General features: G+C 44.7%; 1 protein-coding gene across 3 annotated transcripts in view; it reads right to left on the bottom strand.

Moving 5' to 3' along the window:
• Positions 1-5,845: 5,845 nt before the first annotated feature.
• Positions 5,846-22,933, bottom strand: part of SLC5A1 (solute carrier family 5 member 1) — a 53,459-nt gene continuing 36,371 nt past the window's right edge. For all 3 annotated transcript variants that reach the window (XM_064675443.1, XM_064675442.1, XM_064675441.1), the window contains 12 exons: positions 20,656-20,715; positions 20,200-20,304; positions 15,675-15,780; positions 15,353-15,433; positions 14,021-14,241; positions 13,004-13,139; positions 12,129-12,236; positions 11,021-11,171; positions 10,276-10,444; positions 9,018-9,233; positions 8,625-8,727; positions 5,846-7,848 (listed from right to left, as the gene is read on the bottom strand). In XM_064675443.1, the coding sequence (XP_064531513.1) occupies positions 7,625-7,848; positions 8,625-8,727; positions 9,018-9,233; positions 10,276-10,444; positions 11,021-11,171; positions 12,129-12,236; positions 13,004-13,139; positions 14,021-14,241; positions 15,353-15,433; positions 15,675-15,780; positions 20,200-20,304; positions 20,656-20,715 (1,680 nt within the window). In that variant the 3' untranslated portion in view covers positions 5,846-7,624. The remainder of the gene's footprint in view (positions 7,849-8,624; positions 8,728-9,017; positions 9,234-10,275; positions 10,445-11,020; positions 11,172-12,128; positions 12,237-13,003; positions 13,140-14,020; positions 14,242-15,352; positions 15,434-15,674; positions 15,781-20,199; positions 20,305-20,655; positions 20,716-22,933) is intronic.

The raw sequence follows: 22,933 nt of genomic DNA, 5'->3' as shown, positions 1-22,933 counted from the left end.
TTCTCTTCCTCACTTACTCCTGAGCAGTTCCCTCTGAAAAGTCATTTGCCAACAGATTCACATCTATATTGCAGGTCAGAAAGCAGAATAATGGGGAAAAAGAAAAGTTAGGAAGTCTGGAATTCTCCACTAGGGGTTATTGCCTGAGTTACCAAGATTTTCCTGATATCAGAAACCAGCCCTTTCTGTTTTCTTCATAATGTTCTCTACTTTTTTTTTTTTTTGAAACCTCAGCCTATCAACCATTAATCAATAACTAATTACATTAGAGGGGTTCCTAATTAACCCCTCCAGCAGCCTTGCCTGTGCTGAGGAATTGATCTGACACAGGAATTTACACGAGTTTTGTATCAAATATTTGTTGAACGTGAGATTAGAACCATTTAGAGCATCAAGCCAGAAAAAGCAAAGGCAATGTCATAGAAGGGCTTCCCCGAGAGAATTAGGAGAAAGGCTTCACTAGGGTAGCCCTTGGTAAAGCTGTGCTGGGGCCACAGCCCAGTGCCTCTGACAGGAGGGGGGTCTGGCCCTAGCTGGCATTGGTTAGGGCATGGAACAAAAGCACCTCTGGGGTTGTGCTGGTAGTTGGCATTTTGTAGTTCTGTAGACCTGTAATCTGACCTTTGAGTACCCAAATTAACAAGTATAATGGAAAGGTGTTGTGCCAGAACTGAAGAGTTTTGCCATCGTGTCTCACTTTTCAGGGAGAAAGATGGGACAAGAGGAAAACTGATCTTACTGTTATGATCTAGTCCAACAGGACCTGGGCAAGATGATCTCCAAAGGTCCCTTCCAACCTCACATATTCTGTGATTAACAGCTGTCTAAACAGAGAGGTAAGGAGATAAACAAGACAGAACTGAAAATGTCAAGTCCTACTTTGAAAAAAAGTGTTTCTTTGCTTTTTTTTTTTAAAATCAACAGTTTTTTAAAAACCTTTTACTTCATAGAACTGAGGGTAGCATACAAAATTCATGCTGTTTGTGAAAGCAAGACCTGACCAACCAGACTTACATCGTCTGGAGGAAATAAGGTGGTAGTTCCTGTGGTTAGAGCTGAAGGGCAGTGGAATTAGTGGGGAGTTCAGTAGCATTTTATTCACTCTGAGTTCAAGGCCAGTCACTACAGATGTGGCACATTTCTGCCTCCAGTTGCAAGGGTGTAATTGAAGAGGCATCAAGAGGAGTCCTGGGCAAAGAAATAACCCAAGTGAGCAGAGCAAGCCTGGCCATTCTCAGCGACCAAGGGAGGTGAGACAGTGCAGCTGACTCTGCTTCACAGCAAGTCCCATTTGTTTTCACTCAGGTTTTGGTCTCACATGGTATTTTTACATCTAGAAGTTGCCACGTTGTAGCTACAAAGAGGCTGCACCACGTCTCTAAAGGGGTTATTTGTCAGGGGTGCTGTTCCATTGGAAGCCACAGTCACAGAGCAAAACTGCATTAGCCTTACAGAGGGTAAACTCCTCCTGTAGGAGTGATTACAGTTAAAATGGTTCTCCTCCATAGCCTAACCAAAGGGCAAATTTCCTCTCCTATAAAGATGTGATTTTAAAGTATTGAGTCAGTTGGATTCATTCCCTCCGGGCAGGATCTTGGAGGAACTCTGCCTTTTAAACACATAAGGCGCTCATACGTAATACATATTGGTGCCAGAGTGCATCCAACTCAATAAGAGAAGCCAGGCAGCTTAATCACATGCTAAAGGACTGGAGCAGCACAGTGGAGGCTCAGCTGCTCTTACAGAACTGCTGCAGGAGAATGCAGTAACAATCACCATTTTAGCTCAGTTCCAACCTCGTCACAGCCTTCCCCAGTCATTCAGGTATCACCCTTCAGTGAGTTCCCAAAATAATCAGCTTTTTCAAATGTAGAAATAAGACCTCCACACTGAACTGCTCTCACCAGAAGAAATTCAGCTAACTTGGACCTTAAGTACTGCATTCCGAGCATGTGCCTGATCACTGCTTGAAAGACAATATAAACTGTTCCCAAAAAGGCTCTACTTGGGACCAATGTTCTTGTCTCACACACAGAAATGGAACTAAGCCTCAGTTGAACTCTGAGATACGGGCACTAGTGGTGCCCTCCCACATGTCAGCTGCTGTCTCAGGCACTCTTTGCACAGCTACACCTGACATGACCCCATACTTCAACCACAACAGGAATTCCCCGGGGCTTCAGAGACCATGCACTGCCTGTGGAAACACCAGAATGCAAAGTCTGCACATGGAACAGCCATAAACCACGACTAGTTGGGGTTTTCACTTAAAAAGCTGTATTTACTGACAAAAGATTGCAGAGCCAATAATTCAAAGTCACGTGCTCTGGTGGGGCCCAGCCAGCAGCAGGTCACTGGCCAGAGCACAGCACAACAAATGCCAAGGGGAGCAGAGTTAAACAGCCTGTGTGAAGCAAAGGATGCACAGAGAGCACAGCAGAAATAATCCTAATTATTGCAGAACACTTTTGTAATCTGTGGTGTTTCTAGAGCTGCATTGTCTTAGTGTCCCAAGATGTGTTGTCTCCCACTGGGTCACTGAGCAGGACTGGCCAGCACAGCCTGTCCCAGCCTGGGAGATGAGGGGACAGGGCACAGAGCAGGGAGACACTGATGCAACCTGAATTAGGGTACATTTTTACTCTACAATATCTTTTTTCCAGGTACATTAAAATGTAGCACACGATTGCTCCCACAGTAATATCCTGATTCCTAAATCTCTCTCCTAAAATTAGTTTCTCAGCCACAATTCAATATCTGAAATGTCCCTTCACATTCTTCATAAAGACCTTTGAGATCTCAAATGTACCTGGAAGTAGTCAAATAGGTAAAATTCTGAACTAAATGTCCCAGTGTGGTCTTTTTTATCCTGGGAAAGATCCTTTTGAGGTGTTTTATACACATCACAAATACTTATATTAACATCTCTGGATCTCACCCACTGTAATTAAACTCCCTGTTTCAGAGGCAGTGCTGTGTGGACAGCAGGTCTCTGGTGTCAGCAGTGGTGACCCCCAGCACTCTCCACTCCCGTGGCTTCAGCACCAAGGCAGGTTTGTAACATCACTGAAAGGGATTTGTCTTTTTAGCTTGAAGCCAACAATGATGAAGGCACAGATATAATTAATGTGGTCCTGGGTCAATACTGGAATTAATTCAGTTACACTTGACATGGATTGAGCTTTCAAACAATTCTGCCCAACAATTCTCATCGACACCAGAAGACAATTCAGCTGCATCCACGGGACACGAAACCTTCCAGAGTGAGCCTTGTGTCCCCCTCAGGTAGGGCTCATTTTGAATTTTTTCTAACAGCTTCCAGAAGGTCAAGGATGTTATGGTGCTTTGTTCTTGCAACCACAAACTCATTTCCCTGTCCCTGTTTCCTTTCACAAGGCCAAGGGTTGGAAACCATTTGGTCCTGCTCTGGAAAATGGCAGCTTTTCATTCCATCCCTTCATGTTCCAGAGCAAGGAGTAATTTGATTCCCATCACTACATTTTCTATTAAAAAAAAAATAAATCATAGAGTGAGAGATCTGTCTAAGGACAAAACAGTCTGGGAAAGTCAGATTTGGCTAATTACATTAAACCAAAAGGGCAGAGTGTCTTCTCTGTGGCTACACACAAAGCTAACATGCTCAAAGCACAGAACCTATTTTTAGCAAGACAAAATTTGCAATTTGAATTAATAAAAACCATTTTAATAATTTGCTATAAAGATATTTTGCATCTAAGCCACATTTTTAAAGTTATAGGCTCTGATACTGTAAATAACAAAACTGCACAGAGCGGCCACGAGCTCACACTGCCCTCAGCCTGAGGCACCTCAGGCCCCTTGGTGCTGCTCCAGGCAGGCACAGGGCTCTGGCCTCAGGCACTGCCAGGTGAGCACAGGGTGGGCACAGCAGCTCCAGGGAATTATTCTTTTTCACAGCTGCCTATGGTAGGTGACAAGATGAGCAGTCAGGGTTTTTTGCATTTCCCCTCTTTCTCAGTGGTGTATTGCCCTCTTAGCAGATCTGGGCCCCTGGATTTTCAGCCCAGCACAAGAGCAGCTCTCTGTGATCACTGCTCTCTTCCTTGCTCCCCAGAGAACACTGCAGGAGCAGGACACAGACACCTGCAGCTGGGACATGAGGTCATTAAATAAATTAACCCCCCCCAGCCCTGCTGTGACCCCACAGCCTGGGACCAGCCTTTCCCTGTGCAGCCTATCCCCAGGAATGTCAGCTTGAAACCCTCCTCTGGCTCAACACTTCAAACAACTCAAGTGCTCTTCAAACACAGTGACTGGGGCTCCAGAGCTCTCCTCCCAGGTGCCAGTCCCCCCTGGTAACACATGGATTTATCATTTACCTTTGCTCCTCGGTTTTGGGTCGGCTTTTCCTTCACACAAACACTCCTGGGTTTGCCAGCTTAGGAAGTGCAGTGAGGATGGAGGCCATCAGCAATCCTGGCTGCAGCTGGGGCTCTGATCAGCAGCATCACCTGCAGAGCTCAGCCTCGTGCCATGTCCCAGTTCCCAGGGACAGATCCTTCAGTTAAAACCAGACCATGGTTACTGCAGAGGTATTCCAAGCTAAGGCACAGACCTTCCCTCCCCCAGCACTTCAGTAACAAAGAGGAATAAACCCAAACTCTGAGTTCCAAGAACAGAGCGTTCTCATGATCATTAACACTAAACATTTGTGAGATACTTGGATACATTTTTATGACAGAAAAATTAAAACATAAATGAACAGTGATTACCCTTTTCCAGGACTTGGCCTAAGAACTACGTAGTAATTCTTAAATGGAAGATATTGTTTAGTGTGTGTTCTTTCCAGAGCAGTGTCCTAACTGGCTGACAGTGCTACCAGGGGAATTTTTTGTTTTATTTTGTGTAGTTCATTTTAAATAATTCTGTATATCTAACTAAGGTCCTCCAAAATAAGCTGTAACCCTGTGTCTTACCTGACAGGATAAGCTGGGATGTCTCAAGATCCCCTGAGGCAGAGCTGTGTTATGCTGTACATGCCATCCAGGTACTTTGTGCTGTTGAGCCAGAGGTTTATTTGGAGTCTCACCACTACCCAGAAGTATTTGAAATGTACAGTCAAATGTGGGGGACAACCCTGTGCTCAGGGTTCCCACCCCCAGAGCATGAGAATGCCCAGGACAGCCTCAGCTGCTCCTGGGTTCAGTCTGAGTGTCCCAACCGCAGCTGGGACATGGACAGAGCTGCCCTGAGAACTGAAGAAAAGCCACTTTCTTCCTCAAAGTCATGAAACTGTCTTTGAATGCAACAGCTACAGACCTGAGGGGGCATTTCATGCTAAGCTGAACATGAAAATTTTATCAGCTGTTCACAATATCAGGCAATTTTTCTATGGAATTCTACAAAATGAGAGGAGTCAGCAGCAGCTGTCAAACTTTATGGAAACATTTGAACTCTTCCTTCTACAACATCCAGTTTTCAGACTGGAATGAAATCAGGTTGCTGAGGACATACAGGGGACATTGCTGGGAAACTGTAGGTTAGATTTTCAAGATTCTGTAGTCCTGGGAATGAAAATGAAGTGATGGTGCCTGATTAACCAGGAGGTCATCCAAAGGCTGCTCAGCCTGCCAGGAAATCACTTGTGTTATTTGTCTTTATCCAAATAGCTCTATAATTTCACCATTTTTTTTCTTTTTGTAGCAAAGGATGACAAGGAGGGATCTGGGCAATCCTCAGTGAAGTCCTCCTTGTTTGTTTTTCATCCATTACTATTACCCAGAGCCAAAATCTAGACACCAAATGAAGTTTCTCTGTCTTCCATCATATCATATAAAAATCCCATCACTTTGTGGACACCAAACACTTAAAAATATACAAGTACTTTAATACATACAACTCTTCATAGTTCATCAAATATAATTAATTCCACGGTCTTGAAAATACTCTATTGTTGTGTTAAGTGTAAGAAAAAAAGGCTTGCACTGGTATTTCTGTAGCATTGATTAGATCTGGCCTGTGCAAAACCCTTCAGGGTACTGCAGGGACTGTGCTGAAGAGCAGCAGTTCTAGTGAAGAGCAGCAGTTCTGGAATCCAGAGCATTTGGGTTAGATTCAAACGAAGCAGAGATGCTGTGAGAGGATTATGAAGTGAGAGTGATTAGAGCTGCAGGAGGCAGCAGCAGTGGTGTGGCACATGTAGGGACTGCACTGCCTTCCCTTTCAGCTGCACTTGTTCCAGTCAGGACCATCCTCTGAAATGCTTTGGGACAATGCAACAAGGAACAGGGAACTGTGGTGCAGATTGACTAAGCAAACCAACATCTTCTTGTTACACTTGATTCCCCAGGAAGCTGAATGAGATGAAAAGAAAATCTATTGCTTTTTGCTTTGAAGTGTTAAATCTGCCTTTTCCTGTGTCCCCAGCTGGTACCAAACTTATCAAGTGCAGACAATCAGCCTGGTTTAGCTGATATCCCACAGCTGTGACTATTCTCCTCCATGAACTGCTAACTCATGCTGCCAGCCAGCAGGAATTCTAGTTCTCAGTGAAATCTTCAGAGAAGGATTTATAGCTTTGCAGAAAAGCAGCACAGAGCCCTCAAATGCATTTGCAAAATGCAGCTCAGCATTCTGTGGGCGTGGGGTTTGTAGCACAGTCCAGAGAGAGAGGCAATACATTGACACCAACCCCACAGTAATGAGGTCCTTGACATCCCAGGGTGGGAACTGATCAGTAAGAAATAAATATATATATATACACACACATACACACATAAATATATTTTTAAATATATATAATATATATAGTGCATGTATATAACGTATTGCCTGTGTATATATAATATATGTATTTTGTATAAAAAGCTTCACATTCAAGTATAGGTACATATTAAAATATCAAGAGAGGAGGACCTTTAGAAGTTAGGCGTAAAACAGAAGATCTGTTGGAAGCAGAATTCTTATTAGGATCATCGAGAGAGGTGTTCCCCAATTACAAAATGCCATCAATTCAGAGGTTAGTGTTCCACTGATGACTGAGAAACACAACCCAATGAAAAGTGAGAAAAAAGGGAAAGAAGTGATAATGGAAAATTAGATATAGTGTCAAATATATTGATATACATATAAATCCTGTACTTCAAATATCCCATGTTTGGAGGGACAAAAGTGATGTTTTAATTGGAATTTGTAATACAGTCCCTCAATGGTTGCAGGTTTTTTGTAATCAAATTATCATAGTCTAAGGAAAAAGAAATTTGAGAGATCAGAAGAAGGGTTGAAAATCAAAATAGCATCATCAACCCTAAAAGGTAGTTCACAAACCCCGATATGAAATATGGCTCACGCAGCCTTGTTCTGAACCTAAAATATGAAATGTATTATGAACAGAGAGAATAATGGATGGAAATTCTGAACCTCAGTTAGCCCTGCATTGGTTCAGTGTCTAAACAGAAATTCTCTCTCTTGAAATCCCAGTGGCCTTCATCTTCAGATTGTTGAAATTATGATCATAAAATCAGCGAGTAAATCACCCGGACTTTTTAGCAGTGTGGATGATGAAAACATTAAGTGTGTCTAACTGTGTAAATCTACAAGCCATCAGTTTCCTTGGCAGTGCAGCAGTGTGGGGCTGGGAGCAGAGTTACGCAAAGTAGGCGTGGCAGAACACAGCCACAGTCAGCAGGATGATGCCATTGACATTCACAATATTTCTCCATAGGGGAACTTCGCTTGTGTCCATCATCTTCTTCTTCAGGGCCTCCTCTTCCTCCTTGCTCAGTTTGGGGCCTTTCTCTTGGTCCAAGCCACAGAACCAGTTGTAGGCTTTCTTTACACATCCAGGTTCCTCTCGGCTTTCCTCGTTAACTGGAAGGAACAACACTCTGGTCATGGCACAGACAAGGATCACGGCACACACTGAGCGCTGGGGCTGAGGGCAATCCTATATCAACAGAGCAGTTCTGATGTATGGCCACAGTTAATGGAAACACATTGGTACAAAACAGTACAGGGATCAAGTTAATACTGTGTTTTCACAGCTCACCTGGAAATGTTCCACATGTTCCACAGGAGCCTTTTGCAGAAATCACTTGGGCCTTTTACAGCCCAGAGACTTGGTCTGGTACTGGAGAAGCAGACCAGGCTGCAAAGCTTAAGCTCAATTTTTTCAATAATTTCTACACTTTTAATTAAAAGACAAATAAATAAATTTGAGGATATTGATTAAAAGAAACTTGGGAGCAGAACCAAAACCCAGCAAAGAGAACTGGTGTTTTTGCAGTTTGCTTTCATGGTGTCTTCAACTACAACCCACTGTTTCCAGGTGAATTCTCTTGGAATGCTGGAGGCACACACACTGCTGCCAATGCCTCTGACCTAAAGCACTGCCGTTGGTTTAGCCCTAGAGCTGCCACCCAGCTACCCTGGAGAGCAAGGGCTTCTCCCTTCAAACCCTCTTCACTTCTGATTTACACTGGGTGATTGGTAACGGCAGCTCACGAGTCATTGAAATACAGGGAGGGCTGAGGTTTTGTTGTTGGAAGGGAGCGTGTCTTTTGATATCAAGCATGTTAATGTTTCTTCAGGAATGAAACAGGGATACTCAAATACATTGGCAGAATCTGTAGATATTCAACAGTTACCTGATTCCTCATCTTTTTCATCAGCCTTGTCCTGCTCCTCATCTGCATCAATATCAATCCGTTCCTCTTTGCTGTGCCGCAGGGACCAGCACAGGCGGTAAAGCTGCCATGGAACAAAAGGACTTTAGTGGATCTACAGAGACAAACCAGCCTGGCCAGCACGTGGACCAGCTCTAAGAGCATGGCACCCCAGTGTCTGTTATGTCTCAGGTAATGAGGAGTCACTGAAGATTTGTGACAGATAAAGGAAGACAATTTCCTTGGCTTTCTTACAAGAACTGTGTGCTGCAGGCAGCTGAAATGTGGAGAGGTAATACACCAAGTACCAGGGTTTAAAACTGGTGGTTTCATTGTGTTCCACTTCTTGAGCAGCAGAACTGCAGTGATACTCACATGTACATCAGGAATGGGCTTAGTCATGAAGGAGACTGCCAGGATGACGATGGCGGTAACCCCGAACAGAATCAGTGCGAAGTAAAGGTAGTGAATCCCACAGATGATGAAGGGGCAGTTGGAAGGGTTCGCACAGCTGCCATTTCCATAGACAAACTCTGCAATCATCCTGCTCAATCCAGCCAGCAGCCCAATAATGAGGCCCCAGAAGGCACCCTGCAGACAAGGGTGTGACAAGAAGTATCAAAACGAGTAATTCCAGGCATGGAAATAAGCTCTCCATAAATTGCTGAAGTAAACATGGAGGTAGTTGTATGTTATGTTGGCTTTGGTACAGGGATACCTTCCATGACCTTATTTATAGCTCAGTGCATTAGTACAGATGAAAGGGGCAATGAACAGCAGCTCAGAGAAAGAACATGGAGGACACCCCATCCAGCCCAGTTCTCAAAGTCCAGCTGTCTCCACACATCCTCTCCTACAGGACAGGCTCCAGCCACAGACTGCACACCCCAAGGGCTGCTCTCATGTCCTTTTACCTTGGAGGGCTAAATCCCTGACAGCTCTGGCACGATGGAACCAGCCAGCAGTGTGTGTCATCCTGCCCAAAATATGTGTCTGGTTTATCTTCTAACAGCCCTGTTAGTAATTAGTTAAAAGCTAATTCTCAGTACTGTTGGTGGATGTTTTGCTGCCTGGTGTACAGCACTCCAGCCAAAGCATAATAGACACAGAGAGCTTTGTCTGGGCACAAATTGAAATATGGGAAATTCTCTTTAAACATAACCTTTTTTTTTGTTTTACTGTAAGGGTGATTGACCATTGGAACAGGCTGCCTACAGACACTGTGGAGTCTCCATTCCTGGAGATATGAAAAACTCAACTGGACAGGACAGGTACAAGGTGATTTGTTTGGTAGAGCAGTTTGGTGACCAATATCCTAAAAGATTACTTCTAAAGAACAGATTTTCATAAATTATCCATTTTATACTCTTCTTGGCAAAGTGATAGGTAACCTAAGATTCTGAGCTATCTAGGAATTCCTGGGTGACTGTTTATCTCTCAGACTACCAAAGAACTTTTCTCAAACTCCTCTCTGAAGCCTCAGGCCCTGGATTATGGAGACACAGAGTCCCTGGGCCATACCAGGATCAAAATAAACAGGAAGAAGTTGCTCATAAAAGACAGTAAACAAAAAGAGCAGTTCTCCCAATGCCCAAGGAACGTGCAGCATTCCTGCTTCCCGGTGGGCACTTACCGGCTCATTGACACGCTTGCAGAAGATGCCAAGCAGGAAAACAGCAGAAATGGGAGGTCCCAGGTAGCTGGTAACAGACTGCATGTAGTCAAAGAGCTGCCCACTCTGAGCTGACTGAACCACAGGAACCCAGGCAATGCTGATGCCAATTAAGAGTAACATAAATGCCCTGTAAACACAGCCAGACATTCAATTAGTCATCTGTTTAGAAGTATCTATGATCTATCAGAAAGAAAAAAAAACCCAGCAATTAATCAATAATTTACATGTTCATTTTGTATTTCAGCTAGTGAAATCAATTATAATGGCCAATTAGCACTGAACAAACAATAGAAATCCAAGCTGGGTATTGTGTAGGTCAAATATCCATCAGCACACAGCAAAACATGCAATCAAAACATAGAAAATCACTTTTTTTCCTGTGTTTGTTATATCCAGAGTCAAATCAATAGCATATCAACTAGAACTAGTTCACTGATGCTGCAGCATGAAGCCTGGGAAGATAAATAAAGGAATTCCCTTCGAACAGTAGTGGGAAGCACCGAGAATTAGTTTGGCTACTTCATGGACAGTCGATTCCATTGGGATCAGTCTGTTTTCCCAAAAGGAGCCGGTGCGGTGGGACGGCGGCTCTGGCCACAGGAGGCCACTGCAGCTCTGCCAGGCAGGCTCCGCCCGGCCCTGGGGATCGGGGAGGAGGCAGCCGGGAACCGTCGGTGCTGCGGGGAAGGGCGGCCGCGCTCACCTGCCAGCCAACATCATCTCCTTCTCAGACGCTCGGGTCCGGATTTTGGTGTAAATGTCCACAGTGAACAAAGTACTGGCGCTGTTAAAAATGGAAGTCAGGGAGCTCATGAGGGAGGCCAACATGACTGACAGCATCAGACCCCGCAGACCTGGAACACAGACACAAGGGAACTGGGATGAGCGTTTTGTGAAGAGCCTCAGGACCTCCCCATCCACAGAGCTTGGCTGCCCCTTCCCAGCCAGCTCTGAGCGTGTGTGGCAGATTCCCGTGCCTGACACAAACCCCTGCCTGACACTTCCCTGCAAAGCAAGCAGAGCAATGTCTGCTGAGCTGGGAAAAGCTATTTAAAGCAGTGACAGGGAAACCCTCGAGCTTTTAGCACATAGGTACTTCTTTAGTGAATGCTGTCTTATTAAATGCTGGAATAAAAAGAAAATAATACCAAGCAGACTTTTCCCAAGAGTTATAAAAATAATTTGTCTTGTTTGCAGGTCAGTGCTCACTTGCTTGCAGTATATTTGTGAGCCAGGTGTTTGCCAAAAAAAATAAGTTTCCTTCACTATTTTTTAACCAGAGTAAGCCACTTTTCCAGGTGGTGTGGTCTGGCCACACAGTGTGGGGAAGTACTGCATGCACTGCTATGAACAACAGTCACCATATATGGGGAAGTGCTAAAGCTGTCAGGGAAGTGCCATGGTCTGCACAGGAACATGACCTGTCTCTTTGGCCTTCTGAGCCAGCTCCCACCTCTGTGGGGTTGGCAGGAGATTTGCAGGTGTGGGCCTGCAACTCGGAGGTCCTGCCACAGAGAGTCTTTGATAAATCACTGGCAAAGCAGGTAACTTTTCACCTTCACAGAAAGGGAGCTCAATTACTGCTTCATCACCCAGTGTTTTCCAGCTGAGAACTGACACTGTCAGTGTGGAGCTATTCTCCACCCACAGCTTCAGCTAAAACAGACAGCCCCTCTGCTTAACAGTACATAGTTCTAGCAACAATTTTGGAACTAAATACGGGTCTTGGACTCCTCTAGCACTCGTTTTTACAGTCTGGCAGTTTCCCCCTTCCTAAAACAAAGAAACAACAAATACAGACAGTGTCTTACCATTTGGCATGAGCTCCACTACCATTTTTGGATAAGCAATATTTGTGCAGCCCACTGCAGTGCCACAGTGCTGCTTACAGATTTCAGGCACAACACAAGCCACCACATCTGAGGAGAGGATAACGAGGCAGTTAGACAAGGTCATGTAAACAACAGATTGCTCCCAAATTAGTAGAGCTTCTAAAATGTATCTCTGTGTCGAACCACCAGATTGACATGTTTGGTATCATCCTTGGTTTGCTGGCAGGGAGGAAGGTGATTCTAAGCCTCTTTCCTTCCTTTCCTCTCTAAAGGAATACTGAAAAGTGCTGCAGGTCAAAATAAAATCAGCACTAATTGGTCAGAGCAGGACTGAACAACACAAGGAGAGCAAGGAGAAAAAGGAGAAAAACAAGCAGAGGAACACAAAGCCCACTCCCTCCAACCTGAAGCTCTCTCCTCTGCCTGCTGCCAAACCCAGCCCGACCCTCTGCTGGTCAGAGATGGGCAAAGGGCATTTCCCCACACTGCCCTCAGGACTGGCCACGGCCCAGATCCTGCAGTCTGGGACTGATGGCCCTGTCCCTCTGAATGCCAGTGGGAGTACCCAACCTGGCCAGCATTTCCCACTCATTCAGTCAGAGTGGGGCTGTAACAGTCAGACAGCTGGGGAGGGACACTAAAATGAACAGCAATAACAACAGTGGAAATCTGGGATCAGGGAAAACAGCAAGACTTGTGGCTTCTTACAGTGCAGTTAGGTTTTGTGCATACAGGTGCCTGGACAATTTGAGTGACAGATGACAATCTAACAGGTATTTTGGAAAGGACACAGAGGTTGGCAATGAAAGGTAGGCAGCAAGAAGAAATGTGCATTTCTGCTTCCATGTGCATACCTGTGTACAGAATTCGGCTGATCATTCCAGGCATCACTATGATAAACATGGGCAAGAGTTTGAGGTATCCACACATGACACAACCAGCCTTCACATGGGACATGTTCTTGCCAGAGAGACATCTTTGGACAATAACCTGTCAGTGAGATATGGGAATTATAACATTTCCCTGATCACACCATGCCACTTTCCAGATACAAGGTGCTCCTTAACCTCTGTGACAGCAAAAAAGCCTATTTAGCATTTCTGCCACCAGGAAACATAAAAACTACGTGAAAATCAAAGTATATATTTGAAATAAGTAAAGCAAAATATCACTTATCCAGTGTATAAAAGCTAAGACTTCTCACAAGAAAAGCAGATAGACTAAAAAGGCAGAAAGGAATAGCCTGAGCAATGGATACAGTTACATTGGGGGGTTTGTTCTTTTGTTTAGAAATTGTGAAGATTATCTTTCTGACAGTTCAGGATGCAGACAGATCACTTGCTAGGGCTGGTGCAGGAGCACACTTTTCTCTACTCATGTCAGTGTGATCTCTTGGGGAAACTGGACAGTAGGTTTTAGGGAGAAGGGAGGAAGACTGGGGAAGTATCTCCAGGCTGAAAGACCTTACATATAAAGAACATCTCTCCAAGACTGCGCATGCAAAGATAAAAGCTGCACAAATAGGAAACAAATTTGTCTTACTGAAAGGGGAACCCTCTAATAAGGGTCATTTGGTGTGTGGTTTCCTAATCAAATGTTCACAGTACAACCTCTCTGTGTTTGCACACATGGTCACACACAAGAAATGGGAAAGGAGGAGGATGTGCTGGGCATAGGTGTGTAGGAAGACTTGAAAGAACACCCATTCCATTTTATCACATGTCAGAGGGGTTTAGAAACCAGGAACTGGAAAGTCACTGACCAGTCTTGAACTAACGGCCAGTTCTGTGGCCCAGCTTTGCATAACAGGGGGGAAGGTCACACTGGAGTTGTGTGCTGGGCATTCCCAAGGCATCCTGCTGCCACATTACCTGATCTGTGCACCAGTACCACAGGGCCAGGACACTGAGGCCAAAGACAAGCCCTGGCCACGGCAGGTCTCCGGTGACGGCGTCTCGGAAGATGTGGAAGGCGTCCTGCCGGGGGGTGTAGCACTCGGGATCAATGTCAGTGCCCCCATAGGAGGTGTTGGATGGAATTGCTTCCATGTACTTCTGCATGAAAGCCTCGTACCCTCCCACTTCCTTAAAGGCTGCAAAATAGAAAATAAAATAGAAAATAAAAGTAGCGCTAAAGGATTTATTACTGAAATCTCAAATGGAGCTTGAGAACGTGAGGAGAAAAACCTCCTCAATATGGATGTAAAAATTCCAACCTGCTGACATGGGCAGTGTCAGGAAACACACACAGGGGTTTGGAAGTATTCCCACAACAAGAACCAAAGTGACCTTTCCTGTCAGGTTTCTGCAGAGCTCACAAATGCTGGGTTGGGCTCCAGCATCTCTTCCACAGGCCTTGCCAAGAGGTGATACATTTTTTCCACACATGTTGACCTAGGGAGAACCTAAGGCAGGGTCTTCCCAGGTTAGGTCAGTCTAAAGTTATTTCTGTTGTAACAGTGGTGGAATAATTTAATTTCAACTTCACCAGGGGAAAACCAAGCGCTGAGTAACTAGAAAGATAAGAAAGGACACCACAAGTTCATGGAGCCTTATCACTACTTCTTTCTTTCCTATGACCCCTTCCTAAATTCAGTTTAACAGCATCATTTCTGTTTTAAAATGCATATGGTCTTCTGGACATACACATTGTCCCATCCATAAACATTCCCTTTGTGTCTCTTGTCCAGCTGGTGACAAAGTGACACCCACAGATCAGCTGCAAAGCTTCCTTAAAATGCTCAGGTGTTTGGGTTGTTTAACACAAGCTGGAAACAGGAAGATTCATGCAGTGTGACCAACAGCTCTTCACTTTGAATCAGGAATTTTCATGCCTTAGCATCTGAATGTCTATGAAATTAGAATCTTATTAAAACAAGATACTCTCTGAACTTCTCAAGAGTATCATCATCATCTGCAAACAACTCCACTTTCACCTCATTAGCCATCACAAGTCCTGTGGTGTCATGGGATGCTGTTTATTACCCTATGCACACCTGTGCTTAGGAAACAGTGACTCAGTGACTAAAGGGCTTTGGCAATGTGCCTGTTTTTGGCAGCATGCCTATTTTCTTCCCTGATAAATAGATATATGAAGTGAAACCTGCCGGTTAAGGTACCAGTCTCACACTGCAGGATTCATTTCCACAGCCACTGCAGGATTTGTGATTGAACATTCCAGTTTAGTTCATCTGATTTACTTACCAAATCCCATGAGAACAAAGGATCCCAGTACCATGATGAATGTTTGTAAGGTGTCTGTGTAAATCACAGCTGCGAGGCCACCTGTTGGCAAAGAAAAGTCAGGACAGATAAGTCAGGACAAATAAGTCAGCCCTGTGCAAATGCCTCAATGGAATTTTTTTTTTTTATACTTTTCCCACCACCTCTCTCTTTCAAAGACCTCTGTAAATAATTCCCCTTCCAGGTTTCCATTTCTCCTCTCCTCTCCTCCCCATCTTCCCTCTTCTCTTTTTTGCTGGCTCCCCCAACTTCTTTGGTGTATCAGACTGCTTGGTAAACTCACCTGTGATGGTGTAAAGAGCAGTAATAGAAAGCAGGATAATTATGGCCACATACAGATTCAGCCCTATGGCCAGCTGGATAAATACAGCTCCAGAGAATATGTCAGCCTGGAAAACAAAAAATCACAGATGCAACATTTAAATTCCTGACAATGACATATTACACAGCCATGATGAGGGCACTGAAATACACAACTGTGCCCCTGATAGTCCTGCACACACAAATCAAAAAGAAAACAGAAGCCATTTCCATACACCTGCCAGTCTCCCCTCAGGGCTGTGGGAGTTCCAGTACAAGGGGTGCAACACTTCTCAAAGTATTTCCAGACCTTTTTGAACAGATTGTTTTCACAGACAGAGTCACCTTGCTGCTCTGTGCTTTGGGACTGAGAGACAGCTTAGTAAAAAACTGCTTAAAACTGAGGCCACGTTCACTGGCCTGTGCAGGGATGGACTGTGAGACACCTCCAGGACACGGCACAGTTCTCTTCAATCAGTGCTACTGCACAAGTCTCTTCCTTTCCTGCTCACACACATGTGCTGTAGCTCGTCCTGCTGGTTCAGGACAAATGGTGCATTTGCATTAAAGGCAAACATCTTGTATTGTCTCTATTTTTAAGTTCCTGTCAGAAGAATCTACATCAGTTGACTAAGGGAAGAGACCTTGAGCTCTTGCATAAGAAAGGAATTGTTCAGGTTTCAGAGTAGCACAGGGATGTTAATCACATTAAATCAGTTCCTGATTTAGAGATAATTTGCATCAGTGTTTTTTATACAAGTTTGCAATCAGAATAATCTGCCCCAGTGCACTTGTGATGCATTACTGTAAATTATGTTTTCATTAGAGGCTGCTCCTGAGCATCCAGTTCATGGGCTGCTCTCCAACCCCACCTGCCCACCTTGCTTTGTGTCCCTCAGCACTGTAGGAGGGCTCTACCCTCAGTTAACCCTGCAGGTCCCAGTGGGGTTCAGGAGCCTGAAACAAAGACCAACAGTGGCCATGCCCTGGGGCAAAGCCTCCCACACAGGAGGGAGGTTCCCGAGGGCAGGCAGAGCCTGGGATCCCAGAGCAGGCACCAGCACTGCTGCTGCCTCAGCTGGGCACACACACTGTTCTCCAGGCTGGCTACAGGAAGCTGCCACATGGAAAAACCCTCTTCATTCCAGAGATGTGGAAACCTCACCCCTAGCTCCGGCTGAGGAACGAACGAGGAAGAGGCCCCAACCTCTGCAGCCCCACTGCCCTGGCATGCAGGAAACAACTGTGGAGCAGAGTGTGAATCACAATCCCACTCCCAAAACTCTGCCTCTGGAGCAGATTTCTTATAGACTTTAGTTCAGAACCAGGAACCAGGACCTTCAGCTCTCACCTCAGTGGCTATCAGACCATATCCTTTCCCCCTTCTCTCTATGGTAATTTTTTCCCTATCTCTTCACACCACTGGTCAGCCCATGTCCCAGACCTTTCTTTTGTTGTTCTTGGCTTTAGCCTACATATCATTAAATATTAATGGTCCTAAAACGACTCCCAGAAAGAAATGTATAGTTAATTATTGAGCATCCTGAGTAATGTATGAGCTTCTTTCAAACTGCTCAGCTATCTTCCAGCTCCACTGCTCCTCCTTCCCAGTTAGATTATTGCCTTCCCATACTTCCTTATTTCTCCATTTATGCTCTTTTATAGACACTGCTAATCTTTATGTGATCTCTGAATAGAGTGACTTTTTCCTTTACATTGCAAGCTATTCCTGCAAAGGCACACAACCACATGGCAGCTGAGTGAATCCAGCTGCAGTGAGAATGTGGGAGTCAGGGCAGGGGCACCTGCTCTTTAACCCCTACACTGTGCAGTCCTAGGAGGAGGTTTTCCTTCTCTTCCTCTTCCCAGTGGTAAGTCTACACCAAACATTTACTACTGGAATTATGCACAATGAATGAAAAGAAAATGCTGCGACAGATTTAGAAATTTCAGTTTATAATTTCTGATTTCTTCAAAAGCATTCAGACCTTAACTCCCTCTGGTCATGTCATAATTTAGTCTATTACTGTCCATCAAAATTTTATTTTTACTACACCCTTCCCTTTGGTGTAATGACCAGTATCAGCAACTCTAGTGGCTAACAAGGCTCTGAAAGCTGCTGTGGGACTCCTCCCAACGTGCTGCATGCGTAGGAAGCACATACAGGTGAGGCACCTGAGTGACAGAAATCCTCTGGGCTCAGAGAGCACATGTGCCCTGATCCCAAGGATGAACACCTGGCTGATTAGCCACAAAGCAAGGTAAGAAACCAATGAAAACCACAGCAAATGTGCAGGAAAAGAGAAATGGTGAGGACCTTGCAGAGGTGTGCAAAGGGACTCTGACCCTCACATGGTGGCACTGTGCCAGAAGGAGCAGGGCAGGAGTTCCACGACCTGGTGTGTGACACTGTTCACTGGAAAGCACTGTAATCGTTACATTATTAAGTACAGGACACGATATTTTTAACACATCCAGGAAGCAGCACACAAAACAACTTCCCCAGAAGGAAGATGCCACTCTCCTACAAGGCTAAGGGCAGTGAGTATCACTGCAGTCACACTGATGGGTGTGATCTCCTGTTCAGGGCAGGGCAGGGCAGAAACCCATCCTTCTCTATCACATCTCAGTGAGCCCCAACCATCCCAGGGGAGCCTTTGCTAAGGCAGTAGTCAAGGAAGTAAAATGCAATGGACTGTCATGTTTGGACACACAGGGTGTCTCTGGGAAGAGAGGGCTGTGCTATCTCCCTGTGGCAGGCACCTCTCCACACAGCACTCTTGGAGAAGTCCAGGATGGAACAGCCCTTCCCTTTCTGCTTCTGGAGCTGGTTCCTCAGGGACCACTGGGGAATATTGTTGCATAGCATGGCATAGCAAAACCTGCTCTGAGATCCCCTGACACCACCTGAAACCTCCAAGGACTGCCTGCTCTGCCCATTCTGAATAAGATACAGCAAGTAGATTAGTCCTGGGCAAATCCTGCACTGGGCAAATACAGTGACATAGAGACCTGTTTGCCCCTGCTGAACCTGAGCCTCAGTGTACATGGACAGACACTGTGAGAGTTGCTTGGGGCGGGGGAACAAAAGAAACAGAGGAAATTGTGCACTAGATTTTCCCCTGCACAGCACAGAGACCCAGCTCCATGGCACCTCCACACACATACCTGGAACACATGGGGTGATGGGAAGCTGTGAGGGGCCAATGGTAGAGTGGGGCCCAAGGGGGATCCCTTGGCTATTGCTTTGCATCCTCATAACAAGGACCACAGAAGCAGGAGAGGTTCAGGTGTTCAGCCTCATGACCACACTGAGAGCTTGAATGCAGAACCTGTCTTTCCTGGAAGGACACTAACTGAAATGGGGTAAATTCCCATAATCAGACACCTGGAATGGCCTAGGCTGGCACTCAAAGCCAGAGAGTCAGTTCAGAGCCCAGGGAGCACCTTGACAGGCTCGTGACAAACACGTGTTCCCAGTGGGAATGTGAGTCACCGACGGGAGGAGCTGCTCTGTGCTGGAGCTGCCAGAACTCTGTGTTACACCTGGGACTTCTGATTATGATGGTTAAGCACAACTGCAGCAAACTGTGTAATCCTTTTGATACATCCGGAAATCCAGCTCTGAGTCCCACTCCACAGCACCAAGCTGTTTAATTTATAACCTCCCTAAGGATCAGTTATCACAAAGATGTGAGAATGAGAGCAAAAGGTCAATCTTTTAGCTTAAATTGCACTATTATCACTCAGCTCCCATTCAGAGGGCAAAGAGTAATCTGCCATGGCAATTTCTGCAAAACAACAGATTGAGGATTGCCTGAACTGTGGACTTCTTTACAGGCTTGGTAGTTTTAAGATATATGGGAAATAGCAGCTCTCTTCACTACTTCCCAGAAACATATCCATATACTTAATAAACATTAACTTCATAGCACCTGAAACATTACACCAATCACTTGCCCATTAAAAGAATCTCCACTTCTTTCACCTCAGCTGTTACAATTTCCTGCTTCTGCATTTCCCACTCTTCCATTTTCTAATTCCTATTATTCTTTTTTGATCCATAGCCCTCTTTGCTCTTTTCCCTCATCTGTATTATATTACTGATGGCATGTTCAGTGCCATTATCAGTGGATAAATATGAAGCCTAAGGACAAAAATTCCTGCCACAGATTTCATGAGTGCCTAAGATAACAGACTATAATACAAGTTTCCCTCCACTTTGACATTTCTAGAGGGGAGCGTAAGTAGAAGTAAACTCTAAAAAAGAAAGATAAAGCATCAAGAGACATTGTCAGGAAGGAAAAAACTTGGATGGCAGCACAGATCTGGCTACAGAGTCTCACTGGACAGAATAAAGGACAAAATCACACTTTTACAGTTGTTAATTCAACCAAGGGCTCCGAACCAGAAACAAATGACCAGTTGTGTGAGCAATATTGTAAATGGGGGTTTGTTTTCTTTAGATCAATGTAGGATAGAAGAAATGCTGTAGAAGTTTTACTTACTGAGATCTTAGTGAAAACATACAGGATCAGGGAAAGGACTGACAGGTAGACTTGGATCCGTTTCCCACCAAAACGCTTCTTCAGATACTCCGGCATTGTGACCACCTGGGGAGGGAGAGAGGTTTCAGACCAGGGGCAACAGGTTCAGATCAAACCACAGGAAGATTTTTTGAACTCAGGTACTGTGAGAGTGGAGCACAAAAAGGGGGGGAGCTGCAAATGCAGTTGCAAGGAAGAGCAGCTCCAGGAATCAAGGGAGAACAAGGAGGAAGCACCAAGTACTTCTCAGCTCAGGTCTTAGAGCAGAGAATCCTCATTTTTCCATTGCACAGACATAATGTAGCACTGTTCTGGCACACTCAGATCTTGTGCCATTCATCATGGCTTTGCAATATTCCAGACCTGGTCTGCAAACATGAGCAGCAAAGACAAGTGTAAAGCACTGTTTGGACTTACCCCAGCTTTGATGTAAATGGGGACAAAGACCCATCCCAGAATCACCACAAATATCAGAGCCTGCAGTCAAGAGAAGAACAGTTGAATTAGCCCCTCTCTCTTGACACCACTCCCAAAGACCAGTTATCAGCCCCAACAGAAGGTGGAGACCATTGAATCCACATAAACCCAGATATTGCAGGGGGGTGAGGGAGGATCTGCTCTGTCCTTTGATTTACAGTTGAAAATTTGGGAATAAAATCTAAGCTAAAAGCTTTGTAAGGTATAATGCCATATTTTCTAGAAAAACAGCTGATTTCTGCTCACAGGATTGCCCTCCACTATCAAAATACCACTCCACCAATGGCACCAGACTGTCCCAGCCCTCTTCAGAGCAAGCCCAGGGAGCCTGGTTTAACAAGGGTTAAAAGGCAACCAGCCCACAGGATTACTATTCTGGGAAATATTTAGGAAGGTGAAGCCTGATACCTGGGACCTATTTGCAGCATCTCGATCCCAGAGCCACTAATGCAGGAACTTTCCCACTCCCAGTCAGCTCTGCTGCAGTGCTGTGTCCCAACACCTGCAAATGGAGGTACTGTGGAGAGCAGCACTTCTTCTGATCATTATTTTGATCATTAATTGCCTGCTGCACAGGGTCTCTGTGAGATGGACTGTTTTACAACAATCTCATACACTGTACAGGATGCACCACCCGCAATTTGTAAAATGTTTTGTATGTCCACACTCCCATTTAATGATATATTTTGTGTTACCATGTGTGTTCTGTGAACTACAGATCTTCCAGGATTGCAGTGCCACAGTTTGCTGATGTAAATGGCTAGAATGCTCTCTGATATACAGCTGTGCATATGAAAATTGATAAGTACAGAACAAATTCCTGCTGTCAGAACTGCACTCAGTATTTATTCTGCCCACAGGGCTTAGAGGGCCTTTTAACTGTACCTTTTAAATTCTGCCCCTAGATAAAAACCATAAGATGGACAAGAAATACCTGGTTGGCTTCTGCTGTCATACTGATACAAATTAGAAATAATTTCAGTGGAACACAAGGATGGTAACAGTCAAATTTAGTAGTACTTTCAAGAGGAGAATCAGGTTGTACAGTGAAGAGCAATACTTCCCCCATGTCTGTGAACCTGCCCAGCACTCCCACTGTGTCACAAGTCAGGAATATGCAGAGTCTGCTCAAACACACACATGTACTGTTGCTGCTTCCTAAACAACAACTGTTGTACCCCGTGTACTGATATGAGCACAGAAGGAATCTCCCAGGAGATTAAGTGTTAGAGGGAGAGATGTCTGGAAAAGGATGTGGGCCCTAGAGATTTGTGTTCTGTTTTGTTTTGCTTTGTTTTGGTAGAAGAAGAAAGAAAATCAGGTCTGTTACAAGCCTAATACAATCAAAAAGAGAAAGCTGACAGATTAACTGTGCACATCTCATACAGTTCATTTTAGGCTTTATCCTTCTCCTTAAACATCTATATCATACCAGTACTTGAGTATTTGCAACAACCATCTCCTTGCTAAGGAACACAAGCCAAACCCCTCAGGCTGGTGTGATTCTTTCACTGCTTAGAATTAAATGCAAGGGAAGTATCGACCTGTGTAGGCTCATTAAATCCTTTGTGTCACGGCCTAATCCCTTCCCCGAAGGTGAATTAAGCAGAACAAGGACATTATTACCCACACCCACAGAGCCTGAGAATACAAGGAAATGGGCTGAAGTAGCTGCTGTGAATCCCTGTGCCCCTGCAGTTAACACTGCCCCTGGTACTCCAGGCAGCTCATTTAAAGTCAGCTTGGACACCTCTACCCTGTAGTGCAACCCTGAGAAAAACACACATTTAATTAGAAAAGGAGAGAGTAAAGAGGAAAAGGTTTTTGCAAAGCAGGTGCTTGTGAGGGATGCCCAAAATTTCTTAATAGCCTGTGAAGAAATCAAAGCCCATTCAACAACTCCTGCATAGCAAAATGCTGTAAAAATTATCGTGGATTACAAACCTGATAAACTCTTCCCAGTATCCTGGAGTCTGAAAGGGTTCTTCATAAACAGAATCATAGAATCATGGACTTAAGTCATAGAATCAAAATACTTGAGAAGAAATCAAAACATATGCACAGAGAAAAGAACCCACTGATTTATTTGGTTCAAATGCTCTCTAAAAAGCCTCATCCAACAGGAAAGAGTCATCTTTTTCCAGTGGCTTGGACAAGGTCCAAGGAGGACAGGTTAACAGTAGATTATATTGGCTCTTGCAGGTCTGTGCAGAAAACA

Source organism: Pseudopipra pipra, chromosome 18 (genome assembly GCF_036250125.1).
Source record: "Pseudopipra pipra isolate bDixPip1 chromosome 18, bDixPip1.hap1, whole genome shotgun sequence".
Taxonomy (NCBI): domain Eukaryota; kingdom Metazoa; phylum Chordata; class Aves; order Passeriformes; family Pipridae; genus Pseudopipra; species Pseudopipra pipra.
This window is presented reverse-complemented; position numbering and strand designations above follow the sequence as displayed.